The 17,441-nt window shown below is 45.9% G+C and overlaps 2 protein-coding genes across 17 annotated transcripts in view; one reads left to right on the top strand and one right to left on the bottom strand.

The window, feature by feature from the left end:
* Nucleotides 1–17,441, top strand: part of MARCHF10 (membrane associated ring-CH-type finger 10) — a 111,022-nt gene that overhangs the window by 55,114 nt on the left and 38,467 nt on the right. For all 6 annotated transcript variants that reach the window (XM_078373473.1, XM_035300380.3, XM_054256004.2 and 3 more), the window contains 2 exons: nucleotides 6,422–6,571; nucleotides 14,520–15,924. In XM_078373473.1, coding sequence (XP_078229599.1) covers nucleotides 6,422–6,571; nucleotides 14,520–15,924 — 1,555 coding nt within the window. The remainder of the gene's footprint in view (nucleotides 1–6,421; nucleotides 6,572–14,519; nucleotides 15,925–17,441) is intronic.
* The window catches only part of LOC118153746 (uncharacterized), a 51,242-nt gene continuing 35,091 nt past the window's right edge, over nucleotides 1,291–17,441 (bottom strand). For 9 of the 11 annotated variants that reach the window (XR_013535642.1, XR_004743276.3, XR_013535644.1 and 6 more), the window contains 2 exons: nucleotides 3,974–4,100; nucleotides 1,291–3,832 (listed from right to left, as the gene is read on the bottom strand). The gene's annotated coding sequence lies outside the window, so the exon portion shown is untranslated. The remainder of the gene's footprint in view (nucleotides 3,833–3,973; nucleotides 4,101–17,441) is intronic. The other 2 variants (XR_004743274.3, XR_013535648.1) reach the window with 1 other exon arrangement.

The following is a 17,441-nucleotide window of genomic DNA, read 5'->3' as shown; positions in this document are numbered from 1 at the left end:
AGCTGGAGGATTGAGGGAGAGAGCCTTACCCAAGTGAGACCCTGCGGGTCGCCATCTGTTGCTGCCAGCACAGCTCATTAGGCTGGCAGCGGGAGACAAGAAAGGCCCCAGAGCTTCCGCACGGCAGCCTCAGGACATTCTCCAGGAACTTACAGGGGAAAGAACTTCCCGACATCTGTCAGGAACACCGGAGACTGTTGGCCGGAACAGGGTGTGATGCTGGTGCTGCGGCCCTTGTTTCACTCCTCAGTGACGCTGAGATAGAGGCCAGGTGCCTCCTGGGCGGGAGCCAGGCCTGCTGCTCCGATGACATTGGAGAACAATTTTGGAGTTTGGATTCATTCGCAGACGTCTTTATGTCCTTCCCTGCCACGAGTGCTGCTTCCTGACTGCTCTTTTTCTTTTGTGCAGGTGACAGCAGCAAGCATCCCCTGTTCTGTGTTGAATACACCCCTTACTGCTCCGTCTTCGCTTTCTCCCCTGTCCTGCAGCCCAATACCAGTTACTGCTGCCTCCTCCTGCCACTAGTGCCACCTGCCTCCCCAGTGGCCCAGGAACCTCCCCGATGTCTCCCTCTAGTTACCTCCTTTCCCTCCCTCATAAGCCCCGCTTCTGCCTCCCCGGCCCCCATGCCCGAGTCCCCAGCAGCGCTCTGCTACTTCCCCATCTCCTGCCCCACTCCAGCTGAGACCCCTATCCTGTGTCTGCAGGGCCCCCGAAGGCCCAGTAAGATTTACCTCATGTGGTAAGTCGCCCTTGCAAGGCACACAGCACAGCGGAGTCAGGGAGCGGGGACTTCGGGCTTCCAGAAGGCAGGTGGAGAGGAGAGGGTTCAGAGGCAATGCCAAGAACAATACCAGGTGGTGTGGTGTTGGGGGAGCAGGAAGATGGGACAGCGTGACCACTGTACTCGGGCTCCACCTTCTAGCGCCAAAGGAGCAAGCGACCAATAAAATCTCATCCTCTCCAGAGACTTATTTTGATTTCTTACCTCCTGTAGCTGGCACGCTGTGCAGTGTCACCCCCAGAAACCAAACAGGCTCTCCTGCGTGTGATCATACCGTTGGCTCTGTGAATGTGCACACGCTGAGGCCACCCTAAGCGGTGGCGCCGGGGGCAGGCTGTTCTGAAGGCACACACTGGAACCAAAACCCATTCAGAACCACTTAGAGGAGGGACAAAAGAAAGGGCTCAGCCGGTGTTTACGTTCCCCTGCCTGCCTACTTATTAGGCATCAACCTTCCTAAAATCAAAAATTCCACCCCCAAGTTCCAAAATAAAACATATGTATGGTACATAATTAAGCTTTAATTAAGATATCCTCTGGGTATGTGAGACAACACACATTTCTCGTACACTCAGGCAAACAGAGGCGGCCTATTATTATTTGTGACTGCACAGAAAGCTGCCTATTACCCCAAGGCAACATTGGCTCCTGCGATTAAGCTGTAATTCTTCCCAGGATCCAAAGAAAGCACATTTTTTTCAAAGAGGTGTCTCTCCAATGGGATCTTGGTACCTCCTAGGCACCAGGAATCCCAGTCAAGGTGGTGTGGGGCGGGATGAGGGTTCAGGAACCGAATTTCCCCTTTATGCTTCCTTTTCGACTTTGTCTATCAAGAACTATCTGTATGTGGCAAGTGATGGGTGGAGCTGAACGTGAGCAATTGAATGGACTGGTTCTCAGTTGTGAGGGTCTTGTACAAATATGAGATTTCCACCCTTTTCCCCCCTTTCCTGGTCAAATTAAGAACTATCCAGCTGACAATCACAGCTTCCCAGCATTGTCAAGAAAATGGAGGCAGGTGCCTTTAATCTAAACAGCAGTTGGGTTTCTTTACAAGTGGAGGCATCGCCTTGCTCAGATCCTGGAGCTATGGACTATATGCTGTCCAAAGCTAACCACAGTCTTCCCCAAATTCACTGACAGACAGGACACTGAGTTACCTGGCAATGAAACTCCTGAACACAAACCCCTTACTTTTCTGTAAGGCAAAGATCTTGTCCTTCTACTTGGAAAGGAAGTTACAATTCATCTTCCGGTGTAAATAGGACTTGGTCTTCCTGCAGATTAATCTATGAATCCATGGCATGGTGAGAACCCAGCTGAGAAAGACCCCAAAGGTCTAAAATTTCATTCACTTTTCATGCGAGTAAAGTGATGGGAACTTGGTGTACAAATTGAGGGTTTGAAACTCTTTCTTTTTTGAGACAAGGTCTTGCTCTTGCCCAGGCTGGAGTTCAGTGGCACAAATATGGCTCACTGCAGCCTCAACCTCCTGGGCTCAAGCAATCCTGTTGCCTCAGCCTCCCATGTAGCCGGGATCACAGGTGTGTGCCAGCATACCCAGATAATTTTTATTTCCTTTTTTGTAGAAACAGTAGTCTCACTTTGTTGCCCAGGCTGGTCTCAAACTCCTGGGCTCAAGTGATCTTCCTGCCTTGGCCTCTCAAAGTGTTGGGATTACCGACATGAGCCTCCATGCCCAGATGGATGAGTGTTATAAACTTTTTTTTTTTTTGAGGTGGAGTCTCTCTCTGTCACCCAGGCTGGAGTGCAGTGGTACGTACAATCTCTGCTCACTGCAACCTCTGCCTCCCAGGTTCAAGAGATTCTCCTGCCTCAGCTTCCCAAGTAGCTGGGATTACAGGCACGTACCACCATGCCCAGCTAATTTTTTGTATTTTTAGTAGACAGAGGGTTTCACCATGTTGGTCAGGGTGATCTTGAACTCTTGACCTTGTGATTTGCCCGCCTGAGCCTCCCAAAGTGCTGGGATTACAGGCATGAGCCACAGCGCCCGGCCGGTGAGTGCTGAAAATTCTTAAACCCATGTACACACAAACTGTGCAGTCTGGGTCACCTCATTTGTGACTGTGCTTACAGACAGAGAAGAGAAAGTATTTTGTGAGAGAGTTTGTTTTCCACAGAACCAAAAGGGTATCACAGGGAAGAAGTCAGCACTGCCGACGAATTAGATTATAATAATCTTTAAGGTCATGAGGCAATGTCTTGCTCATCTTTGTGAACCCACAAATTATAGCATAGCAAAGGCACACAGGTATTTGTTGAACAGATCATAATATAAAGAGTTGCTATTTGCCGTTTGGATTTCATAAAAGAAGGATTGAGGGAGAGAATCAACAAAAACTACACAGGAATGAAGGCTATTGAATAAGTTATTCCTAACCTGTGAAGTCTGCATAACAATGAGTTTCTGGTCAAATTCAGTTGTCTCACTGGAATGACTGCAGATTTCCCATTATTCTTCTCAGTACTAGTGGTAGTATTCTTGACAGTGGAATATGCAGCCATCATTATTACACTTAACGTGCACCAGTTAGGCCATTTATGTACATTTTTGCTAAACTTTGCAATAACAAGATGGACCATTTTACAGTTACAGAAACTGAGGTTACAGTTGCTGAAGGTCAGAGGATCCTGCCTCCACGGATAGTGGCAATTTCTTCACTGCCAGGCAGTGAAACTGGTAAAACAGTCTCCAGTTGTTCAGCTTTATTAGTTTGCTGAGAACTTGATTCGAGGACACATGGTAATGGTTTTGGCAATCATTAGGAGATCTGATGCTTTGAAGAAAGCAGTGTTTTTGAACAAGCAAACAAATTAAATAACCTTTATCTTAAGCCATCTTGGGCAGTTTGCACGACAACAACAACAAAAATGTGTTCTAGTTTTGAAGTTCCCCTGTAATTTGGGCTGAATGCATCTTCTCAAGCCCCATAAATCATACTAATATTAGTCCTGCACGACAGTATGAGGCAAGGCGTAGACTGGCTAAGAGATGATCCTCATTCTTAAGGAGCTTGCAGGCTAGTTGGAGAGAAAGGACATATTCATTAAGCAATTTTAGAATATTTGAACGCTAAAGGCCATTTTTTAAAAACCCTGAAAATAAGGGTTTTTGCTAAAGCAGAGTCAGAGCAGACTTGGTGGAATAAACTGGAAACAAACCTCAAAGGACCTTCTGGCTGGTGCTGGCTGGGGAAGAAAGGTTCCATGGGCTCAGTGGCCTCAGGGCAGTGTGAAGTTCTGCTGCCTGGGATGTGCAGGAAGTTTGAATATTCTGCTGGGATTCCTGCTGGAAATCAAAGTAAAATTCTTTTTAAATTATTATTATTATTATTATTTTGAGACGGAGTCTCGCTCTGTTGCCCAGGCTGGAGTGCAGTGGTGCAATCTTGACTCACCACAACCTCTGCCTCTTAATCCTCAGGACCTTGGGGCCAGATCCTGACCTTCTAGACTTGGCCTGAGCCCCAGGCCTGCCCCTTCCCTGGCCCTCCTTCTGTTTCTTCCTCTTCTCTCCACAAGGTGGAAAGCAGGAGGCAGGACTTCTGAGAGCTGAGGGGGCTGAGGTCTCAGGTGATGATTGGAGAAGTCTCGGTATTCAAGGAATATAACCTTGGGTGGTGGGAAAAGGCTTCCCTCCTTCCCTCTGTGATGATCCCTTAGTATAAAACACCTGATTCCTCTCTCTCTCCCTTACTTTCCTCCTCTCACCCCCTTATTGATCTGTAAAATCATGTCTAATCACCGGCCTACACCATCGAAAGAATATCTTCTCATTTTCTAGAGAACTTTCACTCTCCTTTCTGGTTACACCTTCAACCTCTCTGGGCTCCACCAACTTGCCCCAGGTTGCTCCAACTCTAGCAGCAGCTTCCCTCCTCTAGTAAGTTCCCTGCGGGCATGACCCTCTGTCTTGGCATACAGAACCCACTGCCATCCCCTCCTGGGGCTGTCACAAGTAAGTAGACCTAGTCATTGTATGAGATTTGGTTTCACAGGCTGCCAGAAGGAACTTTAGTTCCCTTCCTGAATATGGAGGGAAACAATTCACACACAATCACAACTTACACTCCAGAGCATGAATTCAGTTGCCTCATGGGCCACAAAAGGCCATGCTCTCACACCCACGTCGGGAGCCCTCCCTGGCTTTATCCCTGTGTTACCAGCTGGCTACATCTACTTGTGAACTTTCTAAACTGTAAAAAGAAGATGAACCAGGCAAATGGTCTTGGGGAATTTTGGCCAGATATTCACGATATAAGTGCCTTGTAAACCCAAGAACTTGTAGAGATGCATGGAATATACTAGAACTTTACCTACACATTCACATGCGCTGACACTAAATACATGTGATGAAGAAACTCAGAACTACATCAATTAGCAACCCAATTCCACATGTGGATTCAAAAAAAATGTTCGTCCAGTCCACAATAGCACTCCAGCAACTGTCTTCCTGTGAATATCGTCCCAACACAGGGCAGGTAGGGAGCAGGAAAGAAAAAGGCGCATGGTTCCCGGATGCTTGCAACCTTTCTATACAGGCGTGTTTGCTAATAAACCTGACAATAGAAATATGCAGGCATTATACAAAATATGTTGTGATTCAAACCTGGATGAGCACTTGGGAGGCAGGGCCATTGTATGTCCCAGCTGTAGAAGGCTCTTGACAGTGTTACCAGCCAGTGCATCCCAATACCTATGGATTGGAACCTAGAAACTTCTTAGCAAGGCTGGGCGCAGTGGCTCACACCTGTAATCCCCATGCTTTGGGAGCCCGACGCAGGTAGATCACTTGGGGGGTCAGGAGTTTGAGACCAGCCTGGCCAACATAGTGAAACCCCTGTCTCTACTAAAAATACAAAAATTAGCTGGGCATGGTGGCAGGTTCCTGTAATCCCAGCTACTTGGGAGGCTGAGGCAGAAGAATTAATTGCTTTCACCTGGGAGGCAGAGATTGCAGTGAGCCAAGATCATGCCACTGCACCCCAGCCTGGGCAACAAAGCAAGACTTTGTCTAAAAAAAAAAAAAAGACAAAACTTCTTAGCAAATGGAATGATCCCTCCCTTCGGCCTCTGCATCCCAGGTATCATGGGTGCTCATGAAGGAGAAGGATGTTCTTTTTTTTTTTTTTTTTTGAGATGAAGTCTCACCCAGGCTGGAATGCATTGGCACATCTCAACTCACTGCAACCTCTGCCTCCCAGGTTCAAGCGATTCTCCTACCTCAGCCTCCCTAGTAGCTGAGACTACAGGTATATGCCACCATACCCAGCTAACTTTTGTATTTTTATAGAGATGGGGTTTTACCATGTTGGCCAAGCTGGTCTTGAACTCCTGACCTCAGGTGATGCTATGAAGGAGGAATTATTTCCATGTAGCAGGTAGGGAAACTGAGGTTTGGAGAGGTGAAGTGATTTTCCCAAGCTCACACGGTTACATGAAACCAGGTTTCAAATCCAGCTCTTCTGTGACCTCCCAAGTCCTTTCTCTAGACGTCCCTTCCACCTAGTCCCGCCACCTGCTATTGCTGGGCCCTTTGAACATTCTTTATATGGAAGACATTTTCCTATAAACAAAATAATTATTGAAAAGATTTTGCATCTTTCACAGACCAGGCACCAATGGCTTTATCAAGGAAGAGGAGGCCAAACCTGAGGAGATTTACAGTCAGCCCAGAATCATACAGTGTGAGAGCATCTGGGGACATGAGCAGACAGAAACCACAGTGGCTGGCAAAAGGGCTGGCTCCAGGGGGAGCAGGTAAGGACCCAAGTCTGTGGCACCCTGGTCCTCGGAGCAGAGGACTGGCTTTTGCTGTTACCCAGTGAATTCTTCAGGGGTTTTAGATACTTGCACTTTTAAGTGAATGGGGGCGTGTACCTTAAAATGAAACAGTTTTAAAAGCAAACTGTGTGATTTTAGGGGGTTTTTTCCTCCAAGAGAGGCTGGTGGGAAAAGGGAAGGCAGGATGGGGTGGGGGTGGGGTTATCTTTTTCTCTCCTATAACTCCATGAGCGTGCCTGGTTTTGAGTGGACCCCAGCTGTACAGCTGCTCTGGAGGGCATTTGGGTGGTGGATGGTAGGGGCTGGGGAAGGCGGAGAAGCAGGTCTACAGTTCTGGGGGATGTCCCACCTGGTGCTGGTTTCCACTCAGTTCTTGGGATGGGGGAAGATGCATGTTTGTGGGTGACAGGCTCCTTACCTCCCACATTGATCTTCTCCCCTCTGACCCAGGGCACCAAACTCAGCAAGGTCACAATGTGTGAGAAATACACAACATTGGGAGGATCTATGCTTTATTCTCAAACATTGGTTTGGTGGATCACCCCCTTGGGACTCATGGAAAGCAACACTTCACAGTCAACCTGGCCACGGACCCGTTCTTTCTCTTAGGAAACCACCGAGCGTCATACTTTGTCATGAACAACGAACACAGTTGCCTTTGTTTTATTATTTTTATTTATTTTGAGACAGAGTCTCACTCTGTTGCCCAGGCTGGAGTGCAGTGGCACCATTTCAACTCACTGCAACCTCTGTCTCCTGGGTTCAAGCAATTCACATGCCTCAGCCTCCCAGGTGGCTGGGACTACAGGCGCTCACTACCACACCCAGCTAATTTTTTGTATTTTGGTAGAAACAGGGTTTCACCATGTTGGCCAGGCTGTTCTCAAACTCCTGGTCTCAGGTGATCCACTTGCCTTGGCTTCCCAAAGTGCTGGGATTATAGGCGTGAGCCACAGCACCTGGCCTGCCTTTGTTTTTAAATGTGATGTAGATGGTTATGGACATACACAAATATAGAAGAACATGTTAGCATTTTGATGGCTTGGAATCTGCATATATGAATCTGCAGCAAGGACATGTCCACAGGGGTCCCAGTAATCAAATACCTTCTTCCGGGAAGGGCATGAGTTTTAAGGCAGCCTTCAGCTCTAATGCCAGCTCTCCCTCTTAGCAATGGCATCTTGGGTGCTAAAGTAGCCACTCTGGGCAACAGTTCCTTTATCTGAAAATAAGGACAATGAAATCTACCTCATTGCATTGTTATAATAACTAAGTAAAATAATACACGGGCCAGCACCCAGACAATAGGTCCACACGGTGGGCACTGAACTCTTGATAGTTTCTCTTCTGCCAACCACCCTTAACGAACTGTCAAATATTATTTGAAAGGTAAGGTTCGCTGGGCAGGGTGGCTCACACCTGTAATCCCAGCACTACAGGAGGCCAAGGGGGAAGGATCACTTGAGTCCAGGAGTTTGAGACCAGCCTGGCCAACATGGTGAAACCCCAGCTCTATAAAAATAAATACAGAAATTAGCTCAGGAGATCGAGGCTGCAGAGCCCTGTGAACATGTCACTGCACTCCAACCTGGGCAACAGAGTGAGACACGGTCTAAAAAAAAAAAAAGAAAGAAGGGAAAACAAAGGTGAGCTTCTTGAACCACAAAATGTTCCTTGACGCATGGGACTCATATGATGGGACAGGGATGACTCCTGTCTGCACCCGGGAGTCATCCCCATCATCCTGTGATCTGATGAAAATTCATCCCGACATTCCATTATCCCCCCAGCTCCTTATCTCCCCCAGTTATTTCCTCATAAGTCCCCACTCTAGTTCTTTTCTCACATTCTCAAGTGCTTTGCACAAAATGGAGTAGAAGCCAGGTATTTGAATTGAATCAATGAAAGATTCCAAGCAAATGTAACAGAGATAACATGCAGAAAGCTCTTGCAAATCCATAAGAAAAACATGAATACCTAATAGAAAAATAGGGAGGGAGGCCGGGCACACTGGCTCACGCCTGCAATCCCAGCACTTTGGGAGGCCGAGGTGGGCAAATCACCTGAGGTCAGGAATTTGAGACCAGCCTGGCCAACATGGTGAAACCCCATCTCTACAGAAAATACAAAAATTATCTGGGCGTGGTGACACATGCCTGTAATCCCAGCCACTCAGGAGGCTGAGGCAGGAGAATCACTTGAACTAGAGAGGTGGGGGTTGCAGGGAGCCCAGATTGTGCCACAGCACTCCAGCCTGAGCGACACAGTGAGACTTCATCTCAAAAAGAAAAAGAAAAAAAAAATAGTTTCACTGTTTTATTCACAGATGAAATACATGTGGCTAATAAACATTTTTTTAAAAGTTCATCTGGAAACAATATAGGTCATTTTTTTAAAAAGTTCAACCTCAGAAGGTAATAAATGTAAACCTACATGACATAAATTTGGCCTACCAACTTGACTAAGGTTTTTAAAATGATACATAATACTAGTAGTGAAAATAACAACGAACATTCCTGGGCTCTGTTGTGTCTGTGCTGCTGACGTGGATTGCCAGTGACAGCTACAAGAGAGACGCTTTCATAGCCTCTACCTATTGGGTCATTTGGTAAAAACTCTCTGGAAAGGAAGTTGGCAACATGTGTCAAAGCCTCTTGCAAGTTCCTATCTTTTGACCTAGCAATTTCACTCCCACGGATCTAGTCTAAGTACGATAGATAGTCAAAGATGGATGAGCAAGGATATTTATCACATTGCAATCGCTGCCAGTGAAACCTCAAAGCAACCTATGTACCCAACAATAGGGTTAACAAATTAAAATATATAACTTTATACTATAATTAATATCATGTTCTTAAAGAATAACTAGGCCAGGCATGGTGGCTTACGCCTATAATCCCAGCACTTTGGGAGGCTGAGGTGGGGGGATCAGGATGTCAGCAGATTGAAACCATCCTGGCTAACATGGTGAAACTCTGTCTCTACTAAAAATATTTTTTAAAAAATAGTCAGATGTGGTGGCACATGCCTGTAGTCCCAGCTACTCGGGAGGCTGAGGCGGGAAAATCACTTGAACCCGGGAGGCAGAGGTTGCAGTGAGCCAAGATCGCACCACTGCACTCTAGCCTGGGTGACAGAGCAAGACTCCATCTCAATCAATCAATCAATCAATAAAGGCATAATGCTCATAATAAAATATTTAAAGAAGAAAGCAAGACATAAAATTGTATGTACACAAATATTTCAATTTTGTTTTCTAAGAAATATTTCTGCCTGTAATTCCAGCTACTCAGGAGGCTAAGGCAGGAGAATTGCCTGAACCCAGGAGGCGGAGGTTGTGGTGAGCCGAGATCGCACCATTGCACTCCAAAAAAAAAAAAGAAAGAAATATTTCTAGATAAGAGAGCCCCAGGTTATAAATTCAGATGCCTTCAGGGAGCAGATGGATATAGCAGGAGAGATCCATAGCAGGTTATGGAGCCTGTGCTAAGCTACAGTACACATGTTCCACCTAAAGGCAGTAAATTCATTGCTCAAGTACTGAGCCATGGCCAGATGTAGTGTGGCTCATGCCTATCATCCCAGCTTGGGAGGCCAAGGCGGGAGGATTGCTTGAAGCCAGAAGGGCAAGACCAGCCTGGGCAACAAAGTGAGACACCATATCTAGAAAAAAAAATTGTATTAGCCAGGTGTGGTAGCATGCACCTGTAGTCCCAGCTAAGGCAGGAGGATTGTTTGAGCCTAGGACTGTACTCCAGCGTGGGTAACAGAGCAAGACCCTGTCTCAAAAGAAGAAAGAAAAGAAAGAAAGAGGAAAGGAGGAAGGGAGGGAGGGAGGGAGGGAAGGAAGGAAAGAGGAAGAAATGAAGGAAGGAAGGAGGGAGGGAAGAAGGGAAAGAGGGAAGGAGGGAAGGGGGAGGGAGGGAAGGAGGAAAGAAGGGAAGGAGGGAGGGAAAAAAATGCTGAGCCAAAGCGCAATTGCAGGATGAAAGCAGCCCTGGGGGCTTGAGTATGCAACCCACCCCTGAGTTCCAGAGCAATAGCAATGATCATCTGAGTTTTGGATTATGGGGGATTTTTATTTTCTTCTTCATCCTCTTCTGTAGTTTCCAAATTTTCTTCGATATTCATAAACCACTTTTATAACCAGAAGGAAAAAAATAAAAAGTATATGGCCGTTGGAATGTAGGAAACTATTGGTCAAGCACACCAAGAAGTCGAGACCAAAGGCATAGTCTTAGGGCAGACAGATGCTTGCTCTGGTTCACTCCACTGTCCTAGAACTCCTGGAGATGGCAGGCACTTCACTCACAGCTGGAGCCCAGGGTCTCAGAGAAGCATTTGCAGCATCTGCAGGGCCTGGTCTATGAATAGCACATCCCTGGCATACCAATGTGCCTGTCTATTCCCAGCCCTAGAGCTCCTGAAATCTGCTCTCTATTTGATAGACATAAAAAAAAATATGGTTAAAATAGCATAAATCAAGAATGGCACAGTCTGCCACCTTTAGGGGAAACACACACACAGGCACGCACATGCACACACACACACACACACACACACTGCAGAGAAGCTCTGATTGAATTTTTAAAGAGGAAGACCATTGTGGCGACAAGGCAAGGGTGAGGATGCACCCCCTGTATGTTTCAGGAAGCCACAGGAGCCACAGCACAGCGCATATCCTGGAACTTCTCCTGCCCCCCAGGCCAACTTCACCCCGTGACAACTCGGTCGCCTCTGTGAGAGAAGCTAATGGCTCCCGTTGAGCTTCCAGTTTCTGTTTTTCAGAGCGGCCCTTGCTGATTCTTTTGCCCATTGGATGTTTCCCCTTCTGGGGATGGGTCACGAGTATTCAGGGAATGACAAAAAGGTTCAGGTTCCAGCGGTGTGAGCTCACCTCTGAGGCCCTCCATCAAATTCAAAACAAAAAGTCATCTGCCAGAGCCGACACTGCCACCTCCTCTAGATCCCTTTTCTGTGTTGTTGTTTTATGTATGTATTTATTTATTTAATTTTCTTTGAGATGGAGTCTGGCTGTGTTGCCCAGGCCGGCATGAAATGGTGAGATCTTGGCTCACTGCAACCTCTGCCTCCCGGGTTCAAGTGATCCTCCAGCCTCAGCCTCCCAAATAGCTGGGATTACAGGTACGCACCACTGCACCTGGCTAATTTTTGTGTTTTTTGTTTGTTTGTTTTGTTTTTGAGATGGAGTTTCGCTCTTGTTACCCAGGCTGGAGTGCAATGGTGCGATCTCATCTCACTGCAACCTCCGCCTCCTGGGTTCAGACAATTCTCCTGCCTCAGCCTCCTGAGTAGTTGGGATTACAGGCACGTGCCACCATGCCCAGCTAATTTTTTGTATTTTTAGTAGAGACAGGGTTTCACCATGTTGACCGGGATGGTCTCGATCTCTTGACCTCGTGATCCACCTGCCTCAGCCTCTCAAAGTGCTGGGATTACAGGCATGAGCCACCACGCCCGGCCCTAATTTTTGTATTTTTAACAGAGATAGGGTTTTGCCATGTGGGCCAGGCTGATCTCAAACTCCTGATCTCAAGTGATCTGCCCACCTTGGCCTCCCAAAGTGCTGGGATTACAGGCCTGAGCCACCGTGCCTAGTCCCTTTTCCTATCTTAAAAAATTATCAGAATCCAGTTGCTTACATAGAAGCATTTGTTCCCCAAAATGGGGGTTGGCCCAGTCGCCAGGAGCTCCCCTGCTGTACTTCCACAGCCAGATACTCAAAGCATCCTTGAATTGCTGCTGCCTCTCTTACTGGGGTTTATAAAACCCACGAGGGGCCTGATAGGAGAGCTTAACTGATTTCTAGAAGAGCTGATGAGTAAAGATTCGTACTGCGTTTCTGAGTGTCCCATGCAGTTAACAATAAAAGAAGCTGCCAGAGTGTTAGGACATTAGAGACTCTCTCTGGTGCCTCCCTGTAAGGAGCCCCAATTAAAGTGAGCCAGCACTGACTTGGCCCTTGGCGGAGCCCAATGCTCTGAGGATTTGCATTTCACCAGCCTGAGCTGTTATCAACACAGAGCTTCCAGGGCCCGTGGAGTCCCGTCCACTCTACAGGGTGAACCACTTTAGAAATGGAATGATAAAAAGAGCATCATCTCATCATATCCCACACAATAGCAGCGTGGAGAACAAAGCTAGGGGGAGGCCAATGTCAGGAGGGAATAAAGGTAAGTGGCATCAGGGAAGTACTGTCAGTTTCCTTCTCACATCGAGAGGGTAAAAGACCCTCAACGGCACACAGCATACACACACCGCAACGAATTCAATGGCTTTTCATTTTCGCAAGGAAATTGGAAAGCCAGCTAGTTTCTCAAGGGCTAGCACAGGGCAGTGGTTAAGAACACAAACCCTAGTATCAAGCAGGCATGGATTCAAATGTTCACTCCATCGCTTACTGGAAATAGGATCTTGGGCGAGTTATGTGACTGCCCTAGGCCTTGGTACCCTCAGTTATAATGTTGTATGATTGTGGTGCCTATTTCACAGGGTCGTGTGGCTTAAGAGTGTGTGTGTGTGCGCACACACACACATTGTGAGAGAGAGATACAGTTAGCATGTCCTGGCTGGTTCAGTGATTCTCTGTAGGAATTCATAGTAAGGATTCTATGGTAGCCAGAAGTTACAAAATTGACCAGGGGCTAGTGACAAAGAGAAGATAATGATTTCATGAGAGATTTGTAATTTTTATTTTCACTAAATAGTAAACATGACCAAAATCCTCAGTGTGCCGGGGTGCAGGCTCCTAGAGCCTTCCTCCTGATCTGCCAAGATACACCATTCTTCTCTTACGTTCTTGTAAAGCTGTGTGGGAAGCAGGTGTCATAAATGTATGCTGAATGAATTTGGATGAGAAGGGACTGGGTTTTGTAGAAGTCATTCCCAGAGTGCTGGTTTCCCCTTTCAGTACGTATGGAACAAAAACCAGTATCTAGGGCAAGGTTTTCCCATCATCAGTCCTGACTGGCTGGGCCTGGGCCAGTCTTCCAGGAGCTTCTGAAGAAAGAATCTGTATCCTCGGGATTACCCCATTTCCCTAGGACCACAGGTGTCCAAAGGAACACGAGGGGCAGTAAAATGAAGCCTGCTGGCCTCTGCTCCTCTTATACCTCCAGCCATTTTGACCGTGCCTATCTTCTTCTTTAGTCTTGTTTGTTGCTTTTATTTATTTATTGAGATGGAGTCTCACTCTGTCATTATCTTCTCTTTGTCACTAGCCCCTGGTCAATTTTGTAACTTCTGGCTACCATAGAATCCTTACTATGAACTCCTACAGAGAATCACTGAACCAGCCAGAGACATGCTAACTGTATCTCTTTCACACACACACACACACACACACACACACACACACACTCTCTCTCTCTCTCTCTCTCTCTCTTAAGCCTCACAACCCCTGGGAAACAGGCACCACAATCATACAACATTATAACTGAGGGTACCAAGGCCTAGGGCAGTGACATAACTTGCCCAAGATCCTATTTCCAGTAAGTGATGGAGTGAACATTTGAATCCACGCCTGCTTGATACTAGGTGAGATACCAGGTGGGAGGGCAGTGGCACGATCTCAGTTCACGGCAACCTCTGCCTCCCGGGTTCAAGCGATTCTCCTGCCTCAGCCTCCCAAGTAGCTGTGACCACAGGGGCATGCCACCACACCCGGCTAATTTTTTTGTATTTTTAGTAGAGATGGGGTTTCACCGTGTTAGCCAGGATGGTCTCGATCTCCTGACCTTGTGATCCACCTGCCTCGGCCTCCCAAAGTGTTGGGATTACAGGCATGAGCCATGGCACCCAACCTGTTTGTTGCCTTTAAAGGGCAATTTTGCACTTGGTGCCAGAGGCCTTCCATCCATGGGCCCTTTTATTGGAATGATAAATGTGTCTTTTCTCAATGCAGATCAAGTAGTTCGACAAGAAGGCCTGATGTGTGACACTAAGCTGAAGAGGCCAACTCAAGAGAGAAGAAACTGGCTCCCATTCTCACAGCCAATGACTGAGCACCCCCCTGATAGAGCCAAGAAAGGAGGCCTGAGTGTTCCTTCCCAGAGAGAGCTGCATCCAGCCCTGCCCCAGGCCTGCCGAGGAACAAAGAGCCCTCAAGTATTAAGTGAGTCCCCGGGGCCACTACTTATACCCAGCACCACACGAGGGCCAAGAACAGCATCATTTAGGTCCCGAGATGAGGATTTTTATTCCATTTTATCATTGAACAGCAGACGAGAAAGTCATGACACTGAAAGGGAAACCGATGTTGGAGAACGTCTGTGGGTTGGTATGCACTCGCCCCGTTCCCCTTCCAATCACGAAGGAAGTAGGTTTGGGGGGACGTTAACCCCTCAGGCCGAAAATAAAAATTTTGAAGAAAATACTGAAAATGGCAGAGGTCATTCTCTAAGAAGAAGTGCGCCCGGGCAGGGCTCACTAAGAATAAGCAGTGCAACGGAGCCAGCAACAGAGCGGCATTCTGTCGCACAAAGGTTGTCCCAAGACCCCAGGCTGTCTGATAGGGCATCTGCTAAAGAGGAGGACAGAGGTGGCAGTGAAAAGGCAAAAAAGAGCCCCCTTTTGTGGGACTCCCCATCCAAACCCAGACAAGAGGATGGTCTCAATACTGAAAATGCATGGAGTGACTGTGTTTCTATGGAACATAGGCCCGGTACCCATGATTCTGAAAGAGATTGGCAAGACTATTTAAGCAGCTCTAGACGTTCTCTTGACTACTTTTGTTCTGGCAGACCAGCATCTCCAGGATCATCAATGAATTCATCTTATAACCCTCCTGTATCATTCATGCATTCTGCTCTGAGAGATGATTGTCCCGTAGACTTGTCAATGTCATTGACTTCAATTCACAGCTCAGACTCAGAGGGAAACTCAAGGTTTCATGTTCACCGACCACTGTCTCCCATTAGAAATAGAAATGCATTTGCCAGTGCTGAAAATCACAATTATTTCCCAGTAAACAGTGCACACGAATTTGCTCTCAGGAGAAGAGCAGAAGATATTACTTTAACAAGCCAACCTCAGGGGGCTCTACTACATACAGACCTCTTACTAAATCCACGGGGCCGTTTGTCCTTAGTAGATTCCTTCAATTCCTCTCCATCAAGAATGAACTCAGAAGTCCATTTGCATGTGTCTGGGTCCTTGCAAGAAAATATACCATTTACTTTCTTTGCAGTATCTGATTTCCCAAATCAAAATGATAGTGGGAACAGAATGGCAGCCTCTGGTTTCACAGATGAAAATGAGATCAGTAAGATAAAAGCAGACCCTGAGAAACTCAAGAAATTGCAAGAAAGGTGAGGACTTTTCATCATTATATATTTTTTCCATTTTCCCAAGGCCGAAATGAGCATTGCTTTCATTAGAGAGCCAGGGGAATTTTAAGTCATAAATGGTTCCTTCCTTGACATTTTAGTGGTCGCTTATTTTGAGAAAATTGTCTCTGTTTTGTTGCTCTTAAAACATAATGGATTTATTAAAAAAAAAAAAAAAGTTTGGTGTTCCTGATCAGTTTCTTTCATATTCCCGAAGTGTTTTTCCTTGAATACCACACTTCAAGGTAAGTTTGCTGGGTATAAGGATTTCTGACTGTTCCATAGGGCTTGTTCTCTCCAGCAATGAAGAACCAAGATTTCTTATAAAAAGGTTGCTATCTCCCTAGAGAATGAACCATTCTTCACTTGAAGTTCACAGCTCTCCCTCACGAGACTTACCCCAAACCCAACCAATAGTTCTAGAATTTGAACCTTGCAACTAAAAGACCGTTCTCAGTTACCATAGTTACCTGGGTTCTCTGAAGGGCCATGCCAGGGTAACTGATGCTTCTATTTTATGTGCTCTTTTTCATGCATGAGAGAAAGAGAAATAAGATCTTTTTTTGAATTGCCCTTTTCTTTGATCTTTCCTTTTGGGTGAGATGATTTGGGGATATTTCACAGCTAGGAAATTTGATACTTTGTAAAGCCATCATTAAACACCATGTCAGGATTCTACCATTTCATTTCTGATAGGTGTTTACCATGCTCTGATCTTGGTTTACTGATCTGGAAATTGATTCTTGGAATGTGAGCCCTCCTTGTGTATATTAGCATGACTCATCTGGGCCACGATTTAGAAATGTAAAAAGGAGAGGAAGGTGGAACATAGGATGCATACGTGTTCCTATTAATAAATATCATTTATCCAACTCCAGTAATGAGGTAACTTTCTAGTTAGCAGTACATTTGCTTTTCCACATTAAGCTACCGGAAGACCAACCCAAGGTTACAGGGCAAAAGACCTTACACCCACCAATCCTCACCTCCCTGGAAACACAGCTTCAGACCTACTTGTCAGAAGTCTAAGCTTCTACCATCCCAAAGTGATGCCCTTGAACTAAAAATAATTCCTTTGAAAATGCATTCACTTCCAGGCACGGTCTTGCATTAAACAGCTATTATTCGTGTACCTATTAATAGTTTACCCAGACACTCTCTTTTTTCTGTATATAATAAACCTTATGCTTTTCTTATTATTTCAAATTTGTTCCTTTTGGGAAATATTAAAAATATAGACTTAAAAGAAAAATCACCTGTAACCCTATTATCTAAAGATAAACTGTTAAAACTTTGTTTCTAGTCTTCTATATTTGTATATAAATGCAATTTTTAGTATCTGTTCATATTGTTTTATAATATGACTTATTTTAATATTTAATCCCATTTCTCAATCACTTATACTCTTTTAAAGTTTTCCCTCAGTTATTTATTTTAATACACATAAATTAGTACATAACATATGTACACTCCAGAGAATTTTCAAAACGCACACACAT

The sequence above is a fragment of the Callithrix jacchus genome, chromosome 5 (genome assembly GCF_049354715.1).
Source record: "Callithrix jacchus isolate 240 chromosome 5, calJac240_pri, whole genome shotgun sequence".
NCBI lineage: Eukaryota > Metazoa > Chordata > Mammalia > Primates > Cebidae > Callithrix > Callithrix jacchus.
This window is presented reverse-complemented; position numbering and strand designations above follow the sequence as displayed.